The sequence below is a fragment of the Hemibagrus wyckioides genome, linkage group LG21 (genome assembly GCF_019097595.1).
Source record: "Hemibagrus wyckioides isolate EC202008001 linkage group LG21, SWU_Hwy_1.0, whole genome shotgun sequence".
In the NCBI taxonomy this organism is placed as follows: domain Eukaryota; kingdom Metazoa; phylum Chordata; class Actinopteri; order Siluriformes; family Bagridae; genus Hemibagrus; species Hemibagrus wyckioides.
Window position 1 is genome coordinate 17800534 of NC_080730.1, and position 18201 is coordinate 17818734.

General features: G+C 38.5%; 1 protein-coding gene across 1 annotated transcript in view; it reads right to left on the reverse strand.

The window, feature by feature from the left end:
- Positions 1–3963: 3963 nt before the first annotated feature.
- adamts9 (ADAM metallopeptidase with thrombospondin type 1 motif, 9) overlaps positions 3964–18201 on the reverse strand; it is a 56771-nt gene continuing 42533 nt past the window's right edge. The window contains exons 30-40 of the mRNA XM_058373461.1: positions 15651–15821; positions 14356–14526; positions 14076–14270; positions 13004–13133; positions 12759–12853; positions 12543–12637; positions 12161–12294; positions 8693–8784; positions 7657–7761; positions 6839–6946; positions 3964–6289 (exon numbers count right to left, since the gene is read on the reverse strand). Coding sequence (XP_058229444.1) covers positions 6857–6946; positions 7657–7761; positions 8693–8784; positions 12161–12294; positions 12543–12637; positions 12759–12853; positions 13004–13133; positions 14076–14270; positions 14356–14526; positions 15651–15821 — 1278 coding nt within the window. The 3' untranslated portion in view covers positions 3964–6289; positions 6839–6856. The remainder of the gene's footprint in view (positions 6290–6838; positions 6947–7656; positions 7762–8692; positions 8785–12160; positions 12295–12542; positions 12638–12758; positions 12854–13003; positions 13134–14075; positions 14271–14355; positions 14527–15650; positions 15822–18201) is intronic.

Here is an 18201-nt window from a genome sequence, read left to right on the forward strand (position 1 = left end):
GAGCGTCTGTGCGTGCGCGTGTCTCTGTGGGCGTGTGTGTGTGTGTGGTGAATGTGTAACGATGCGCTTCCGGATTTCTCCCACCAACCTTTAATTCGTTCGGAAGGAAGGAAGGAAGGAAGGAAGAAAGAAAGAAAGAAAGAAAGAAAGAAAGAAAGAAAGAAAGAAAGAAAGAAAGAAAGAAGTGAGTGATGGAGGAAAGAAAAAGAAAGAAAGAAAGAAAGAAAGAAAGAAAGAAAGAAAGAAAGAAAGAAAGAAAGAAAGAAAGAAAGAAGTGAGTGATGGAGGAAAGAAAAAGAAAGAAAGAAAGAAAGAAAGAAGTGAGTGATGGAGGAAAGAAAAAGAAAGAAAGAAAGAAAGAAAGAAAGAAAGAAAGAAAGAAAGAAAGAAAGAAGTGAGTGATGGAGGAAAGAAAAAGAAAGAAAGAAAGAAAGAAAGAAAGAAAGAAAGAAAGAAGTGAGTGATGGAGGAAAGAAAAAGAAAGAAAGAAAGAAAGAAAGAAAGAAAGAAAGAAAGAAAGAAAGAAAGAAAGAAAGAAAGAAGTGAGTGATGAAGGAGGAAAGAAAGAAAGAAGTGAGTGATGAAGGAGGAAAGAAAGAAAGAAAGAAAGAAAGAACCATAACATTTGGAGACATAAAAATGTTAAAGTACTTCTCCATATTTTTTTTATTTTAAGTTTCATTTATTTGCTGTTAATAACCAGTTAGGACCTCAACTCACCCTAACTCAATAAAATAAATAAATAAATAAATATAAACTCAACCTCATGCTCTAACCCGGAAGTGTGTTTTATCACCACAAAAAACAAGAAGAAATGTAAGGATTTATTTACACCACTCCGCTGCAGAGTTCTCAACTGATTGGTCAGAAGGAGTTGATCGATCAGCGGCTGCATCACATCTTGCTCTTCTAAAGTTACGGTTCATTTAATCCGATTTAAATGGAAAAATAACAGCTAATTCACTGGGATGCTCCACAGAGTCAATGACTGAGAATCATCTTAGATAATTATTTATCACGTATGGAAGGAGTCTTCAGTGTTAGTACAACAGAGCAGTACTTACTAGCTTTCTCCAGTTTGTCTTATTAATTAGAAAATGGAGGAAAGTTTCTGTGGTGAAAAAAGGTATGAGGGAACGACTGTTTACAGCTACTATAACATACAGAATAACAGGAAGTTGTTTCTTGGAACATTAAATGGATAAAAAAAATGGTATTTTAATCATTAATATCTTAAAGATTGCAATCTTTCATAAGTCCTGTGGTATAATAGGAATGGATTTTGGGTTCAAGATGGTTACAGGACATCTGTTTATTAAAAATCGATCATTTTCCTTTATTAATAGGTCATTTCTTCTTTACAGCTCTTGTCTCAGGGACTCATGGTGATTATAATGTGTTAGTAATCTTCTGGATCACATTTTCGTTCTATTTTTCCTTCATTTTATATATTTAATGCATAATGAAATGAAAGTGTATATAAAAGTTGCACTCCGCTCGTTTGCAAACCTCTTACAGCTTCAGAGTGAATTCCTAATGAAAGTAATGCAGCACTGGCTCCTCAACAAGCACTTAGTATTATATCAGAGATGAAAAGGCTAAAGAATGCTCGACCGGTCTAGCGGACTTCAGGTCTCAAGGGCCTGGGCAGACTGAATGGTCAAACTCGGAGGAGCTAACATCAATCTGTTATTCGATCCTTTAATACCTGATGTAATGCATATTCATACACTTCACTACCAGTCTCGTTCTCAAGCCCAGATCAGGGAAGGATTAGCAGAAACATGAGCTCAGAGTTCACATCAATGTACTGATGGCAGCCTGACTGGAATTTTGACATAAATAAGTCTAAATGGAAAACTGACAGGAAAAAAAATCATTGATTTGTGAAGCAATTAAGTTAGAAACCAAATAAATGTGGAAAAAGAATACTGAGCAGTTACTTACAACACATTAAAATGTGAAAAATAAAGTCGAAAAACCTAACATGAAAGTAAAACATTTCTATTTTTTGATGTATTTAAGCATTAAAGAGTAAGTGGAATTAAGTTCATGTTGCCTTATCAGATGAAATCCAGCATTTCTGGCACTGATTTTTTATTTTAAAGCAGTTGTGTTTTGCCTGAAAACATTACAGTTCTGCTCAGATGTATGACTGATGCTAGACACTTTCATTAAAAAAATGTACTAGAAATAAAATTCCAAGCAAATGACCAATATTTTCCACTAGAATCTGGAATCGCTCCTTAGACTTTTACTTTAGCTACAGAAGCTGCAGCTATTCATTAATTTAGCTCAACATAGCAAATTAACTGAAATCACCCCACCCCCCTTTCCAAAATAAAAAAACAATCACAAAGTTTTTTGTTCAGTCTTTCAATCTGAGACGCTCATTCTCAAGTTCCTCGCTGAGGACTGGAGGCTAATCCATATTCAAGTACATACGGTCCATCGTGTAGCCTGAGAAGCTCACTGCCCGTCAATGAGAAGGTCACCTCTGGTTCCTGAGGTGTTTTTTTTTCCAAGAGCTAGATTGAAATGCTAATCCAAGTCCTTTTCGATCGGTTTGGATTAAGAGATCTTTGTATAGAGAGATGAGACTTTCACAACGAGTTTTTGTGGAAATGGAAATGAATAAGAACTCAGTTTCAGTAATAGACATGTAAAGGATAATTACGGTGAATAAATAAATATTATACAGCTATTTGGAATATTTTCCAAACCTTGCTTAAAGGATAAAGTGCGCAATCTTTTTTTTTAACACTTATAGATCAGATCTAGTTGCATAATTAAGGGTTTTCGGCTTGATGAAAGATTGATGAGTCTCATTCTTACTCTCCGAGGTGGACAGTGTTCTCCAGGCTGACTCCTGGTTGTTCATCTTCATCTCCATTATCTTCTTCTTCTTTATGAAATAACAGAATTATTATTTTTATTTTTTTAAATAACCAAACACAAACTGACAAAACTCAGACTCAGTTTGTTTCTCGCTTCTGCATCCCTCAGGAAGAGGGTCAGTAATTCTGAGGTCACATGGCATGTTAACTCCACACTGGTGAACTCCGTCAACTCATTAAAGTCACTTCTCTTGGTAAGATGACCTGATTTATGAGGTGAAAATTTGCCCAGTTCAAACTTTCAAGCTCTTTATTTGTTTGCTTTTTTTCATTTCCTCCCACTTCCTTTTACTATCAAGGGTTGTTTTGTGTATATTCCTGGCCTAAAATAATAAGGTAATTAATCTTATTATTCACAAAATTGAATAAATAAATAAATAAATAAAATAAAATAAAAAATAATATAGTAAAAAATTCAAATAAAATAAAAATAAATTTATAAAAACGTTTAAAAACGTATAATAATATAGTAAAACAATGTGATCTATATTTAGATTTTCTGGGCAAGAGACAAAAAAAGAAGACATTAATTCACTTTGTTGATGGTGATGGAACAAAAAAGAGTCGATTTTTTTTTCATTAAAGGTAGTTCCTAATCCTATTATTCACAAAATAAAAAAAATCTAAAAATAAATAATAATAATAATAATAATAATAATAATAATAATAATAATAATAATAATATAGTAAAAAAATAATAATAAATTTTAATTTGAAAAAAAGGGAAATATTTTGATCTATATTTATTTATATCTATTTCTTAATAGTATATAATAATAGATAATAGCCCATTTTTTTCATCAAGGGTAGTTTCTTAATCTTATTATTAACAAAATAAAAAAATAAAACAAAAATAAAAAAAGTAATGTAATAAAAAAAAGGAAAAGAAAAATAACTTTTAATTAAAAAAGTAAATAATGAAACAGCAAAATATTTTGATCTATATTTAGATTTTGATGGATATGTTTTGATTGATTCTGGATGAATTCACTTTGTTGATGATGATGGAACAAATCAGACAAAAAACACTCAGACAGACACACGAGACGAGACACATGTTTGTAGATTTCCATATATTTCAAACAAACCAAAATCCATTCACATCTGTAAATATAATAAATACAGAAATGTAGACAAAATGTAGACTGCTGCATAAAATCTGAAAAAATTATGAAGTCATTTGATAAAGCTGTACAATCCATAGAAATGTGAACTCCCTTTTTTAGTCTTGATCCTCAATCTTAATCTGATAACTGAATAAACTACAACGTAAATAGCACCGCCTGTCAGCTAAAGACACATATGGCTTGTTTTTGGTATGGACAATACCAGTGGCTCGAAAATGGATGTAAAAATTCACAGAATGAACAAATCGTGGAACAACCAGCACATGCCTGAGAAATAAGACCATGAAAATAATAACAATAAAAAATTATCATAATAATGGTGAAGGTTTTATTGTTTAAGTTTTATATAATTAAAAAAAACAGGAGAAAAAAAGAAAATAAGCAGTACCCTGAAAATGAGAGAAAATAAAAATTTAAATGAAAACAAAAAAAATAATTAAACATAAAAATAAAAATGAAAAACCACAAATAACAGAAAATTTGTTATTTTTGTGAGTAGAGACATAAAATAATAATAATAATTACATAAAACACATGAGAAAATTTTGTGAGGTATTTAGAAATAAAAATCACAAAAACACACAAACACTATTTACTTTCACCATTATTTTTTTTCTCAATTTTCTGTAATTTAAATATTTTTTTTTTACATTTTGGAAATTACTTAATAAATTTGTCATAAAATGTCATCCATCTTGTGAGACTCCCAAAATTTTGGTAAGCATGGTTTTTACCTAAAGTAAACATTTCCTGGAATAAAACCGAAACAACTCAAAGCACCGAAAATCACAAGAGCAAATTCTCACAGATTATGTTTTTATTTATCTAATTCAGACATAAAAATCCTCTCTGCAAAGCTGCTTTTTTTCCTTCTGTGACGTAAACCAGAATCTTTCTGTGATCTTTATGTACAATACTCCATGGGGACATGTTAAATCCCCAGCACGGATAATAAATTTGTCCTTTATACAATTCTCAGCTTCACACAACCTCCAGACATTTCATTTTTGTTCATTTCTACTCTACTGTATCTGTAGTGTGTCTTCGATTCTTGATGATCACTAACACAAATTTCAACACGTATCGAGAGAAGATACTTAAAATTGAAGTCTAGGGGCAGCTGTTGAATTTGGTCAATGAATAATTTAATTCTTGAGACAAAATTATTTGTAAAAGTAAAAATTTAATCTGTTTAATCAGTATATCTTCAAGAAATAGAATTATTTCTTCTGAGGATAGAAAATTGAAAGGAACCAGAATTGCAGTAAACAGTGCTAGAAAGTTAAATGAAACTCTTCCATCTTATTCTCGATCTTTAATGGTTAACATTTTAATTGTTAAATTGTATTATTTAATATCCATCGCTGGACTTCAACATCTTGCCCTTAGACTTCGAAGGTACGATGTGACACGCTGGAGCTCTTCTTTAATACACCCTTCCCTTTAATATCTAGACTATTCCGCATCCACAAACTCACAGATTTGTTAGAGACTCGAAGTCTTGCCAATCTTTATAGTTGCATACATCCTGAGTCTGTCCACTGATACACCGATGCTGTCTGCTCCCTCCATCTGCGCTTACATTAGAGCCAGTCAGCACTTCCCCTACCTGCTTCATCCTCCAGAATCACCCAGAGTTTCCACTCTGCCTCCACAGAGGACTTTTACATTTATTTCTAGTCAAAGTAACTACAGGACGATCCCAAAAACATCTAGAACCAACCGGTTGATGTGTAAATCCCGCTCTTCATGCTCATCAACTAGCGACCTCTGGGTTCAACTCTTTAAAGCCAGCTTAAACCTGACTTCCTGAACTCAAAGTCTCCTCAAAGACTACGGCACCGAGATGAAGATGTAAATATTTTTTCCCATGTGATATTCTTTCAGCTGCTTCATGCTTCTTCATGTCCTACCCACCCTGACTCAGACCATTTTTCAGTATAAAAAAAAATGACACATCACAAAATGAGAAAAATTTTCTATAACTATAATTCGCAGACTGATGAACGGCATTACACCATGACTGTACAAGGCAACACCTGCTTCGAGAATTCACACATGGCTTTATAGCATTTTTAAATAAGTGTATAAAAATAAATGTGGATTATAAAATAAATAATTCAGCACGGTTCTGTACATTACATACACTAGTTGATATTTACACACAGACAGCAGGAAGTCAGGGGATGGATGAAGGATGTTCTTCAGTGCCTTTATCGTCTTTAGCACCACGATAAGAGGAGAACCCGAGGAGAAGAGAACATCCTGAAGGAACAAATCGACCATGGAAATATGACAAAGGGGTATTTGTGGCAACATCAGCAAAAGTATTACATTTTAAGGATGTGTGTCATCTTGGTGTCAAATTAAAGCAAAAAAAAATGGTGGCTGGTGGTTTGGGTGGTTATGCTGTTCTTTGGGGATGGGGGGTGGTAAGGGGGCATTTACTTATGTTTCTGCACCACTGGAAATCAATACAAAGCTCTAATGATTTATCCAATCAGGAGACATTTTACCTGATGGGTGCAGTCACTTTCATGATGACCCCGCCCCATCCACAGTGCAAAATGGGGATAAAAATAATACCTAAGGCCTTCAACTCAGACCAGATCTCAACTTAACTGAAACCTAAACCTCAACTTAACTGTTCATCTTCACCATTTTCTTCACCTTCATCTCTACAGTAAAAAAAAAAATCAAGCCATTTTATCAATCTGCCCCACTGTTTCTGTGCCACTAAGACACTTAGGGTTGTTTTTTCCTTTAATTTGTCACCCGGATGTTTGTCGTTATAAGAATGAAGAAAGTCTGGACCTGTAAGAAGGATGGAGTTCATGTAACCTGGATGAGAAGACCTGAACTGGAGGATGGAGTGCATTTGCCACAGTAGCCACCACATGTTCCTGTTACTCTACTGCCATCCTGTGAAACAAGAAAGGAACTGCATGTCAGATTAACCCACATTACTGACCCCAGATCCTCAAATCTGTCCAGTCAGACGTTCTTGTTGAAAATCAAATGATTTCTTTTAATGCTCTTCTTTTCATTAGATTATTTCTATAGTACTAAGTGACAAGGTCTTAAAGTAACAGGAACCCTGCATGGCATCACTCAAAGCTGGATAACATTAACCAATAACAATGAGAGACATTAAGTCCAGGAAATAACATCAGACCGGAAAAAAAGCAGGCTCTCGTCGGCACAACGATCTGATCTGCAGGGTTCTCGACTTTCAACAACTGATTTTCTGTCCACTTTCCTCTCAGTGTGGAGCACTTTTCATTGCAAACCTTTTCACTCCCTGCCAAAAAAGGCGCCCCTGACCGATTTCAATTAGAAACACAAGAAAAGGAGGTCTTCTTATGGCAGCTGCTCAATAGTGCTCCCTGGCTGCACACTTGATGCTCCAGAAGAGGGGGGAAATGAGGCAATGAGTGTTTGGATGAAGAGAAGATGTGTGTTTCGGGCAGGGAGGGCTTGATAAGGTGAGTGAAGGGATGTCAGAATAAGAAAGGTTGAGGAATTAAGATGAGAGAAGGTTCTAGGCTTAGGATTTATCAGGGTCAGGAGCAACAAGTGCAAGAGCAGGAGAAAGATCAGATAATTGGATCGTTAGCATTATTGCACCGTACCTGAGACCTGTGGATGTCTGCCACAGCGTAGTTCCCTTGGGAAATCCACTGGGTACTCTCAGCCACCTGGAAACCTGTTCCTGAGAGGTTGAGACTGAAACGGCCCTGAAGATCCAGAACAGAAATACAATCAGCAAGGTTCCATAAAAAGATCTTTGCTATTAGGAAACAGAACTATTTAATATAGCAAAGTGGTTTATCAACAAAAGGCAAATCAATAACGTCTTCACCAATGGTCTCCATTCAAACGGACAGATGTTTAAGCAAGAAGAACGTGCAAAAACATCAGGATCCAGATGTGCATTGCTAACAAAGACATATCCGGTTGTACCAAGTTTCAGGGGGGTGAATACATATACAAACAACCAAACATCTTTATTGTGGTTGTATGTATCCTACATTCTTATGGGGCCCCCTGCTGGCTGACAAGGACTGAGTGACTAATAAATAAATAAATAAACAGGATGTTCACTGAACATTTACTGCTTGAAACAACTAAAACTAAAAGAACTTTAATTCACTGAACAGGATACGACGACAAGCTTCCTCTCCAGTGACTCTGGTCAAAGCAGAAAAGCGGATAAAAGAAAGTCTGTTTCGGAATATTTTCTCTCAGAAAAGAGAGAGAGAAAAAGAGAGAGAGCGAGAGAGAGAGAGAGAGAGAGAGAGAGAGAGAGGGGAGAGAGAGATAGAAACATGATCAAGATGAGAAAAAGAGAGTGGCAGAGAGCTGGAAGAACACATAGATGAAAATATAACGGAAGAAACAGTGAAGAGTTGAGAAATGAGGCCCAGATGTCAAATAGATCTCTGTTTGCACACAAACACAAACACAAACACAAACACACACACACTCAAACTCTATACATTTCTCATTTCCTACTAGCTTCTTTAATCAACCCTGTTTTTTCAGTCTGTTTCTGTACCAGTCAACGCCACCCACGAGTGTTTTATTCACTTCATGCCAACTCAGCCTTGATCAAGACTTGCTATTCTATTCACAGGATGCCTAATTATCCAGAGAAGTCCTTCCCACCTGTGGACAGCGGGCGGCGCTGTAGCAGTCTCCCGCTGTGGCGAAAGGAACCTTATGACCTTCTCGAGTGTATGAGTACTTCCAATCTGTGGCTAAAAAAAAAAAAACACAAACAGAAACAGAAGACGTTAGACAGAATTAGACAGTGTGTGTGGTTTAGTTGCTGTATATGCTGTATTTATAACATTTAGTTAAGTTTGGAGAGGAGTTATTTTTTGAGCTGTTTGATTGTAAACAGTCCCAAAGCTGACCACTTTTCCTCTCAGAGGTTGCCACCTATAGCATAATGAGGATAAGTGATACATAAGCGAAAGATAATACGAGGGCAATTTGAACCAATCAAGTCCTTGCCTTGTAATCTTGCACTTTTTAGCAAGTGCAAACCTGCGATCTTGAAACCATTAACCCCTTCACGCTTGGACCTAATTGAATCCTGGGCAAGAGCAGGCAAAGGTTAGCGCAGCAGGGCAGGCCAGGTTTTTTAATGCTAATCTTAGGGTGCTACGTCTGCCGGCTCGTCGACATTAGACAGAGCTGTAATTAACCACAATGTTTATTCTGGATTCGCTCATGACCCCACTTTCCAAACAAGTCCTAGGCTGAGGAGATGATTAGTGTCATTAACCTCTCCAGATGCCAGGCTAGTGTTCTCTGACCTAAATAGGTCACATGGTGGGAATACACACACTCACACACTAGCGTCAGGTTTTTATTACGCTCCTAAAACTCTCTCTATTGTTCTCCTGAATAGTTTTGAAAGCGTTGAAGTTAGAATTAACTTCTAAATGGCTAGACCATCATGGAAGAATCTAGAAAAAAATGTGCTTGTACCGTCATCCATAAACAGCTGTTCCAGGTAATAAAGATAATCAAGGTATATGCCATGGGTTCTGCCATAGGAAACCAGGATACTGACCAAAACCATGATTCTATCCTGGTACTGTCCAAAAAAATTATGTGACTACCCTTACTGCAGTGTCAATGATCCTCCCATCATGGTTAAATGGTGTCTAAAAGGCCTGGTTCTACTTTCATGGTTATTTCCATAAGGCCAAGGTTCTACAATATAGTAAAACTATTATGGTAGTTACCACAGTCATGGCTCTATATTGATACTATCACTTGGTTATACCCAAACAACATGGTACTTCTACATGGTAGTGTTAAAAAATGATGATTCTCCCATCAATGGTAGTGTCCACTTCTAGGTTGTGAACAAAAGCCTAAGGTTATGGTTGTGCCCAAAAGACCTTGGTGCTATCTGTCATCATAGGTATGCCCAAAAGATCATGCTACTTTCTTTACTGTTATCTCAAAAAGACCCTAGTATTGCTGTCATGCATATCTCCTAAAGACCCTGGTACTACCATCGTGGTTTTGTCCAAAAGACCCTGGGACTACATCATGGTTTTGTCCCAAGGACCCTGGTACTACCATAATTGTTGTTTCCAAAAGTCTCTGGTACTATCATCATAGTTTTGTCCAGAAGAACACAGTACTACCAGCATGGTTAAGTCCATAAGACCCTGGTACTACCATCATGGTTATCTTCAAAAGACCCTGGTACTACCATCATGGTTTTGTCCAAAAGACCCTGGTAATACCATCATGGCTATCTGCAAAAGACCCTGGTACTACTATCATGGTTAAGTCCAAAAGACCCTGGTAATACCATCATGGCTATCTCCAAAAGACCCTGGTACTACCAACATGGTTATCTCCAAAAGAACATGGTATTACCATCATGGTTAAGTCCAAAAGAGACCCTGGTACTACCAACATGGTTATCTCCAAAAGAACACAATACTACTATAATATTTAACTCCTAAAGACCCTGGTACTACTATCATGGCTATCGGCAAAGGACCCTGGTACTAGCATCATGGTTATCTCCAAAATACCCTGGTACTACCAACATAGTTATCTCCAAAAGAACACGATACTACTATCATATTTAACTCCAAAAGACCCTGGAACTACCATCATGGTTATGTCCAAGCCATCCTGCAAGTACCAACATGGTTATCTCCAAAAAAAACCTCAGTACTACCATTAGGGTCATCTCCAAAGGAAAACGGCACTACTATCATAGTTATCTCTAAAAAAACCCATAGAACTACCATCGTGGTTATTCCAAAATGATCGCTGTTCTACTATCATTGTATTGTCCAAAAGTACCTACCTTGGTTGTTCTACAATCTTCAACTGGCTGTGGTTCAACTATAATAAAATTATCATGTGAGTCTCCGTTAAGCCATGCTACCTTCATCATGGTAGTTATTTTGGAAGGGAATCCACTGGTGTTTGTTAGAACTGAACTATATTCAAATTTATATTGTCTATGAAGTTTATAATCCTCCATGTTATTTAGAAATTGCCACTAAATGAAGGTGAAAATAGATTGAAATTCTCAGTATTTCCTCTAGCATGTGTCTATAAAATAGCAGCAATGCTTGAGGCCAGCGGCACTGCAAGCTCTACACAGCCTTTCTATAATCTCTGTTATTTCCTGTTTCTTTCGTGGAACACGAGCCATATGTTTTGCTTTCACAGCACGTCCCTCTCGCGGCCATCCGAACTCACGGGGAGTGACGAGAAGGATCCACTAAGATCTATTTCACCTCGTAACTCTATGGCTATGACGCACGTGCGAAAAGGAACTTCCTCCATGGCTGTCCCTCGGGGAGACGTTTTGGCTTCACACCATTGCTTAGAAGACGTACACTGATGTCACGTGAGCTGCAGAAAATGAAATGCTGGCTCTAAATGCTCCAGCATGTTAATGCTGTGTTGATGGCAAAGCTATTACTAGAGTCCATTAGACTGGATTCAATAGGCATCTGTCACATTTCTGCTTTACAACTGAACATTCATCGAGCTGGCCTGTGGAACGAGGCACAGTGAGAGGTTTCACATTTTTTTGTAGGGTAGAGAAGTTCAGACATGCTCTTTCCTCCAGATGTGGACTGTGGTGCGTGGCTTTCCAGATCAGCTGTGTGAGTGTGTGTGTGTGTGTGTTTTCGGTCAGTGTTGGACGAAAGCAGATACAGCTGTTGTGGAATAATACTGCAATTCTACTCCAGCTCACATGGTGAGATACACGAACCTACGGGACAGAATCAGCTGCTATTGTACTGTGTAAATAATGCTAATATTGAAGTATTGGACTGTGTATGCTGGTCAATTAGGAATAAAACACTTGAGTGCTATAATAAAAAAAATCAAGGAGTCCAGGGGTACGAGGAGATTCTGAGACTGGCGACTCCTTCCATGACTGTTTATAGCTGCTTTAATGCAAGCGATAACAGGGACTGATTCCTAACGTAACCATTAATGGATAAAAAGTATAATGTGTATGAGGTCTTTAATTCATAAACAATGTATTTGCTGGTTAACTGGTGTGGTGTGTGCTGTGGTCAGCTTCTTTACTGATTATGTTTGAAGTATGTGTGTATTTGTGTGTCTCACTGATGATGGTCATCTTGCTCAGGTCCAGTCGAACACGGGTGAAAGCGGAGAGCCCGGCAGCTGTGTAGTCTTTCCTGCACTGGCATTCCTCTCGGTGGATCAGATTTGATGGACACTGCGTGGGATCCATCAACCTGAACAAAATGAACAAGAAACTTAGAAATAAAATTGAAAGCATTAATTCTATCAGTTCAAACAGCAATAAAATTATTATGCATATAAATACTGTAAATATACATATACCGGCTTAGAATTAATGATTAATGAAGAAGCCATTTCTGATACAAATGCAGTGTTTCACTGGAAACTGACATGTTTTATCAAACACCTTCTCCTCTTTCTCATCTCTTTTACTTTCGAAATTCAACCATTCAGATTTTACCTGTAGGCAAAAACCTCAGAGAAGTTCTCGCTCTCTCCGGCTGTGAGAGTTATGTATTCTTTAGGACTTTCTGTATGCATCTCTGAACAGTAGATCTAGAGAGAGAGAGACAGAGAGAGAGACAGAGAGAGAGAGAGAGAGAGAGAGAGGAGGAATAAACTGGGATGTACAGCAACTGGATGAGTGTGAGGTGAGTGTGTGGTGAACAAGTCTCACATTACGTGCTTTGCCCTGCACTCTGAGGGGCTGCTCTCCATCAGATACAACACCGTTCTTCATCTGTGCATCCCTGCAGCTGAATGGCAATTCACCTGAGAGGGAGAGAGGGAGAGAGAGAGAGAGACTTTTTATTGAGTTACCGTGCTTTACAGATGACAGAAATCCTACAGGTGATCCTAAAGGAAACCCAGAACAAAAGGAAATGAATGAATCTGTACAGTGTGGGTGTGGTTTAAACTCACAGTCCGGGTTGGTGCAGGATTTCCGACCCTCCGGCTCGGAGCTGGAGTCACATTTATCACTGAGCTCTCCTTCTTCTGCATAACACTGCACCATGCGCTCCATCCAGCCATCACCACAGGTCACTGAACACTGTACATATAAACACACACGGCACACACACATACACATAAGAGATTCAGAAACACCAGATACATTATCATGAGACACACAAACAAGACAGACACACAAACATGAGACACGCACACACATACAAGATATACAATCACACGACCCACACACACACACACATGATGCAAACACAAGATATACATACATACACATACACACGAGACATACACACATGAGACATACACACGAGACACACACCACACATGAGACACACACACACACATCCAAGACATACAATTACGAGACACACACACACAAGACATACATATATATGCACACAACATACACACACACAAGACATACATATATATGCACACAACATACACACACACAAGACATACATATATATACGCACACAACATACACATACACAAGACATACACACACACACAAGACACGCATGCATACACAACATACACAAGACACACACACAAGTGAGACATACGAGAAACACACACACAGACACACACAGAGACATGAGACAAACAAGAGACACATGAGACAGACCCAAGAGAGTCTATAAATAAGATGAAATAATACATAAATCATTATTCGGATCTGAGTCCACTACAAAGTCCTGCTTTTTCATCATCTCTATAAAGAGCTTTCTGTGCTTTAAACATTTCTTCAAACTGAAATAAAGCACCAGGAAAAATGACACACACAACATAGTGTAGAATCCAACAAAAGAACCCTTCTAACACTGAGCTTTAGGACTGTACATATTCTCACCATCTGAAAGAAGGCTTGGAAAATAAATAAACAAATCAAACTGAAATTCCACACAGCTACCGAGTGTTCCTCTACTGAATTCTGAAAGTTTCTGCACTAATATGCATCACCTGTGCAGCAGTTGAGCTGGTGAGCAATAACTGGGTATTATTAGGAGGTTAAAGCACTCACAGGTCCCCAGATGCCCACTCTCCAGCTGTGGCTTAAAGGGCAGGGAGGGAGTCTGCACGCTCTGTAGCTCTCGGGAGGTGCCCCCGGGCAGCCTGGTGACCCCTGGTGGCTGTATTCATAATTCTCATTCCCAGAATGCATTTCGCTGCAGGAGACCCGCCTCCTCTGGTAGCCCTGACCACAGGTGACTGAGCACTGAGGGGAAAAACAATGTTGGTTAATTTTTATGTAATTGTTACTTTGTAGGTTTACATTTAGTGACTGTAGCCAATTTTCTTACCTCTTCCCACTCCCCTGTGATCCAGATGAACTCGCAGGGTTGAGTGTTACATGCTTCGCTGTGATCCGGTCTCTTCTGCACCGAACAGTGCGAGTCATGGGTCTCGTCTCCGCTGTGATTCACACACACCACGGCGCGAGTCCTCCGGCCAGAACCGCATGTCACACTACACTGTAACCACAAAACACATAATGAAGTCTAGATTAAGTCGAAGGGAGAGTGAGGAAGGTTGCAGGATCACCGGTAGGTCTGGCATTCCTCCTTCGAGTTCACAGCCATACTGAACCTTCCTGCAGCTTATTATCTTCGATCCCTTCTTCACTAAAAGTTCAACCATTTCCTGTCATTTTTAAAAACTCTTCCATCATCCCTTTTTGCTCAGAAACTCATCTGATTCTAGAATTTTAATAACCCATGACTGTGGAAAAAAGCTGGAGCTTTTTTTGAGCTTCTTGCTGGATTTTGCGAGCTTTGGTTTAAATCATTTAAATAAATACTTATGTTTATATAACTTAAGTCTACACAACCCTGTTTAAATCCAATCCAACTGAAAGTATCTGAGGGTTTAAGTCTGGGTTATAGGGCTGGGCGGCTGAACGGAAGAAAAAAGAAGCATCCAAGCTTAACTAAATCACCTACAACATGTGTCAAAATGTGTTGTGGTGTGATGAAACCAGTTCTGAAAGGTATAATGGTTCTAAAAGGTGTGTTTGGTGCACAAAAAAACAAACAAACAAAAAAAAACACATATAAGCAAAAGTACACTGTTGCCACTGTGGGTGCAGCATGGTGGTGTGGTGGTGGCATCATGCGCTAGGGCTGCATTTTCATCAGCTGGAACTGGTGGAAGGAATTGTGTATACAGTAGCTACAAAAACAGCAAAACCTTCAGGTGTCTGCTAGTAAACAGAAGAAGAAAATGAATTTTACCTTTCTGAATCGTTTATCTATATACATCTATATCAGTAAAGGAATAACTTCACCAAAAGAACTTATTTTACTGTGATAAAATTTAAAGGTGTTTCAGTGGAGGATTGGTTTAGGGGCGTGTATATTTATGCAACCAGGTAGAGTTTCCACCGAAAATGATTTATATTGTTCTTCTTCTTTAATTTCTATATGCTGCTAAAGGTGCAAATGGTTCTATTTTAACAGGGGTGTACACACTTTTTTTCCCACTGCAGACGCTGTGGGATATCCAGAAACCGTCCTTCTCTTTCTAATGAGCAAGCTTGAGTCTTGAACGTTGAGTATATGAAGAGTTAAACGCTTAGTTTTTTTTATTTTATTATTACCTCTGTCCACTCTCCGATGATCCAGACAAACTCGCAGGGTTGAGTGTTACACGCTTCGCTATGGTCCGGTCTCGTCTGTGCCGAACAGGCCGAGTCGTGGATCTCGTCTCCGCTGTGATTCACACACACCACGGCGCGACTCCTCCAGCCAGAACCGCACGTCACGCTGCACTGTAACCACAAGACTCATAATTAACCGTCAAGATGATCAGGATTAACACACAAACAAAAAAATACAGTGAATTTGGTTATAAGGCTCATTTGCATAATGTGACCTTTTCAGAGCTGAACATAGCAAAAGGACATTTATGGTAAAAGGTCATTTCTGAGTAGAAGACAAACACATCAACCTAAGAAGAAAAATGAAGCAAAATATACTACAGTGAAGCAAAATAGTGTGTAAATCGTGACTAGGGGCCGTCCACCTAAAAGCTTACATGTGCGTAAGTTCCATGTAGGTAGAAAGATGAAGGAAACTATAAGAAGTGACATTTCTTACGTTACACTTAAGCTGTGATGCTTGTATATGTTGTGTGTGTGTGTATGTGTGAGTGTGTGTCTGTGATTTATGCCCCGGAGCTGGGCTGATTATTCTAGCCGTGTTTTGTGGGACGATGCCCGATCTCACACGTCACACACACCGTAAAACACTTCAGCTCTGACGAACACAAGCACAACATCTGCTCTTTCTCCAGCTTCTCATCACCTCCAGGAGCCTCTGCTACGTCGAGCCAGGAATCACTTTCATCGCACTCGAAATCAACAAGCTCACACACAGCTTCTGAGATAAATTTTAATATACGCTGATATAAAACTCATACGAATACATCGTAAAATGTGTCAATAACGTATATGTTTTCACTGAGAGTGACACGATGGCTCCACGATGAGTCTCAAACACTCGGTGTGGGCGTGTCCACATTAAAGACGAGACCAATAGGATTGAAGACAAGAATTGTTTTCATACACAAACGCCAAATCTCCCAGCAGAATGTTTCCAGGATACTCATATGCTGTGTACTGCTAGTACTAATAAACGTTATCACTATGGCAACCACTTATAGGAACGCCTACTAGAGACTTCACTGCATGCGCGAGCATAGCTTTATGATACAGCATAAGAAGCCTTCGCCCAGGTTCTAATCCTGATGATGCCTCAGCAATCTGAGGTCGAGAGCCAAAGAAACCAAACTGACCATGTCCTCTGGGGGGAGGGGCAAACTTACTCATGGATAGCCAATCACAGGCTTCAGGAGGACAGATAGTACATAAAAATAACCTTTACTTCAATCAGATGTCATAACCCAGGCTTCTGATTGGTCGAGGGACTGAAAAGCAAAACACCAGTGTGTCATCATGAGTCAATTTCTTTTAAAACTGTTAACCTGGGAAGCTACAAAGGGATTTGTAGTTTTTTTTCAAAACTGATATGCTAATGAAAACTGCTACACCGTCTCAGATATCCTGGTTATACTTTGTGAAATTGTGAAAAAGTTGCGGTATTTTAAGTGTTGAGAGCTCCGTGGGAAAAGTACCTGCAGCTAGGAATCCGATCACATGTTGTAAGTTAAAAAAAAAAGGTTTTTTTTCTGTCTAATGAACTCCAGCTGCTCTTCGTCCTCAGTGCCGGGCCAGCAGGAGACACGTTTCCCAAAGCAATCCTGCTCTCCGCTAATTAGACTTTTCTTCTGTGTGCGCTGATTTCACACTGCTAGTTGACCTAAATCTGAAAGCGTCTGATCGTCAATTTCTTCGCTCCAAGAAATCCGACATGTTAGATGCAGCATCTGTACCAATATATATCAGACATTTTAACTGCAAAGCAATACGTTATCCCTTACTCTATAGCAGCTCCATTATCAGCTTCTTGTCTTAAAGTTAGCAAAAAAACCGTCCTGAAGACTTTCCCACGGTGGAAAACCTACCGTTCGTCACATCAATGACTCCGGAGACTCTTTACAGAAAACGTCTCAGCGAAAACAATATTTCTTTGTCGAATAAGACGATGTTTTCATCTGTTTATTATTAGTCTTAGATTACTTCATACACACACTTCACCCGGCACTTTATTAGGAACACCTGGACACTTCATCATTCGTGCAACTACTTAATCAGACAATCATGCAGATAGAGGTCAAGAGGCACGATTCATGTTCACATCAATCAGAACGAGGAAACATTTCAGTGATTTTAGTGATTTTGATTGTGGTGTGTTTGTTGGTGCCAGATGTGAGGTCTGAGGTTTTTTTAGAATCTGATGGAATTTTCACACAAAAGAGTCTCTAGAGTTTATACAAAATGGCGCAAAAAAGCAAAAATCATCCAGAAAGAGACAGTTTTGGGCAATAGCTGGATTAGTTTTTACTTCAGTAATCACTCTGTATAACCGTAATGAGCTGAAAAGCATCTCAGAAACCTGATGATTTCTGTGTTCTGAGATGCTTTTCTTCTCAGCACGGTTGTAAGGAGTGATGATATCCTTCCTGTTGGCTTGAACCAATCCAGCCAGAACTTCCAGAATTCTTACTCACGTGATGTTTTCACGTCACGG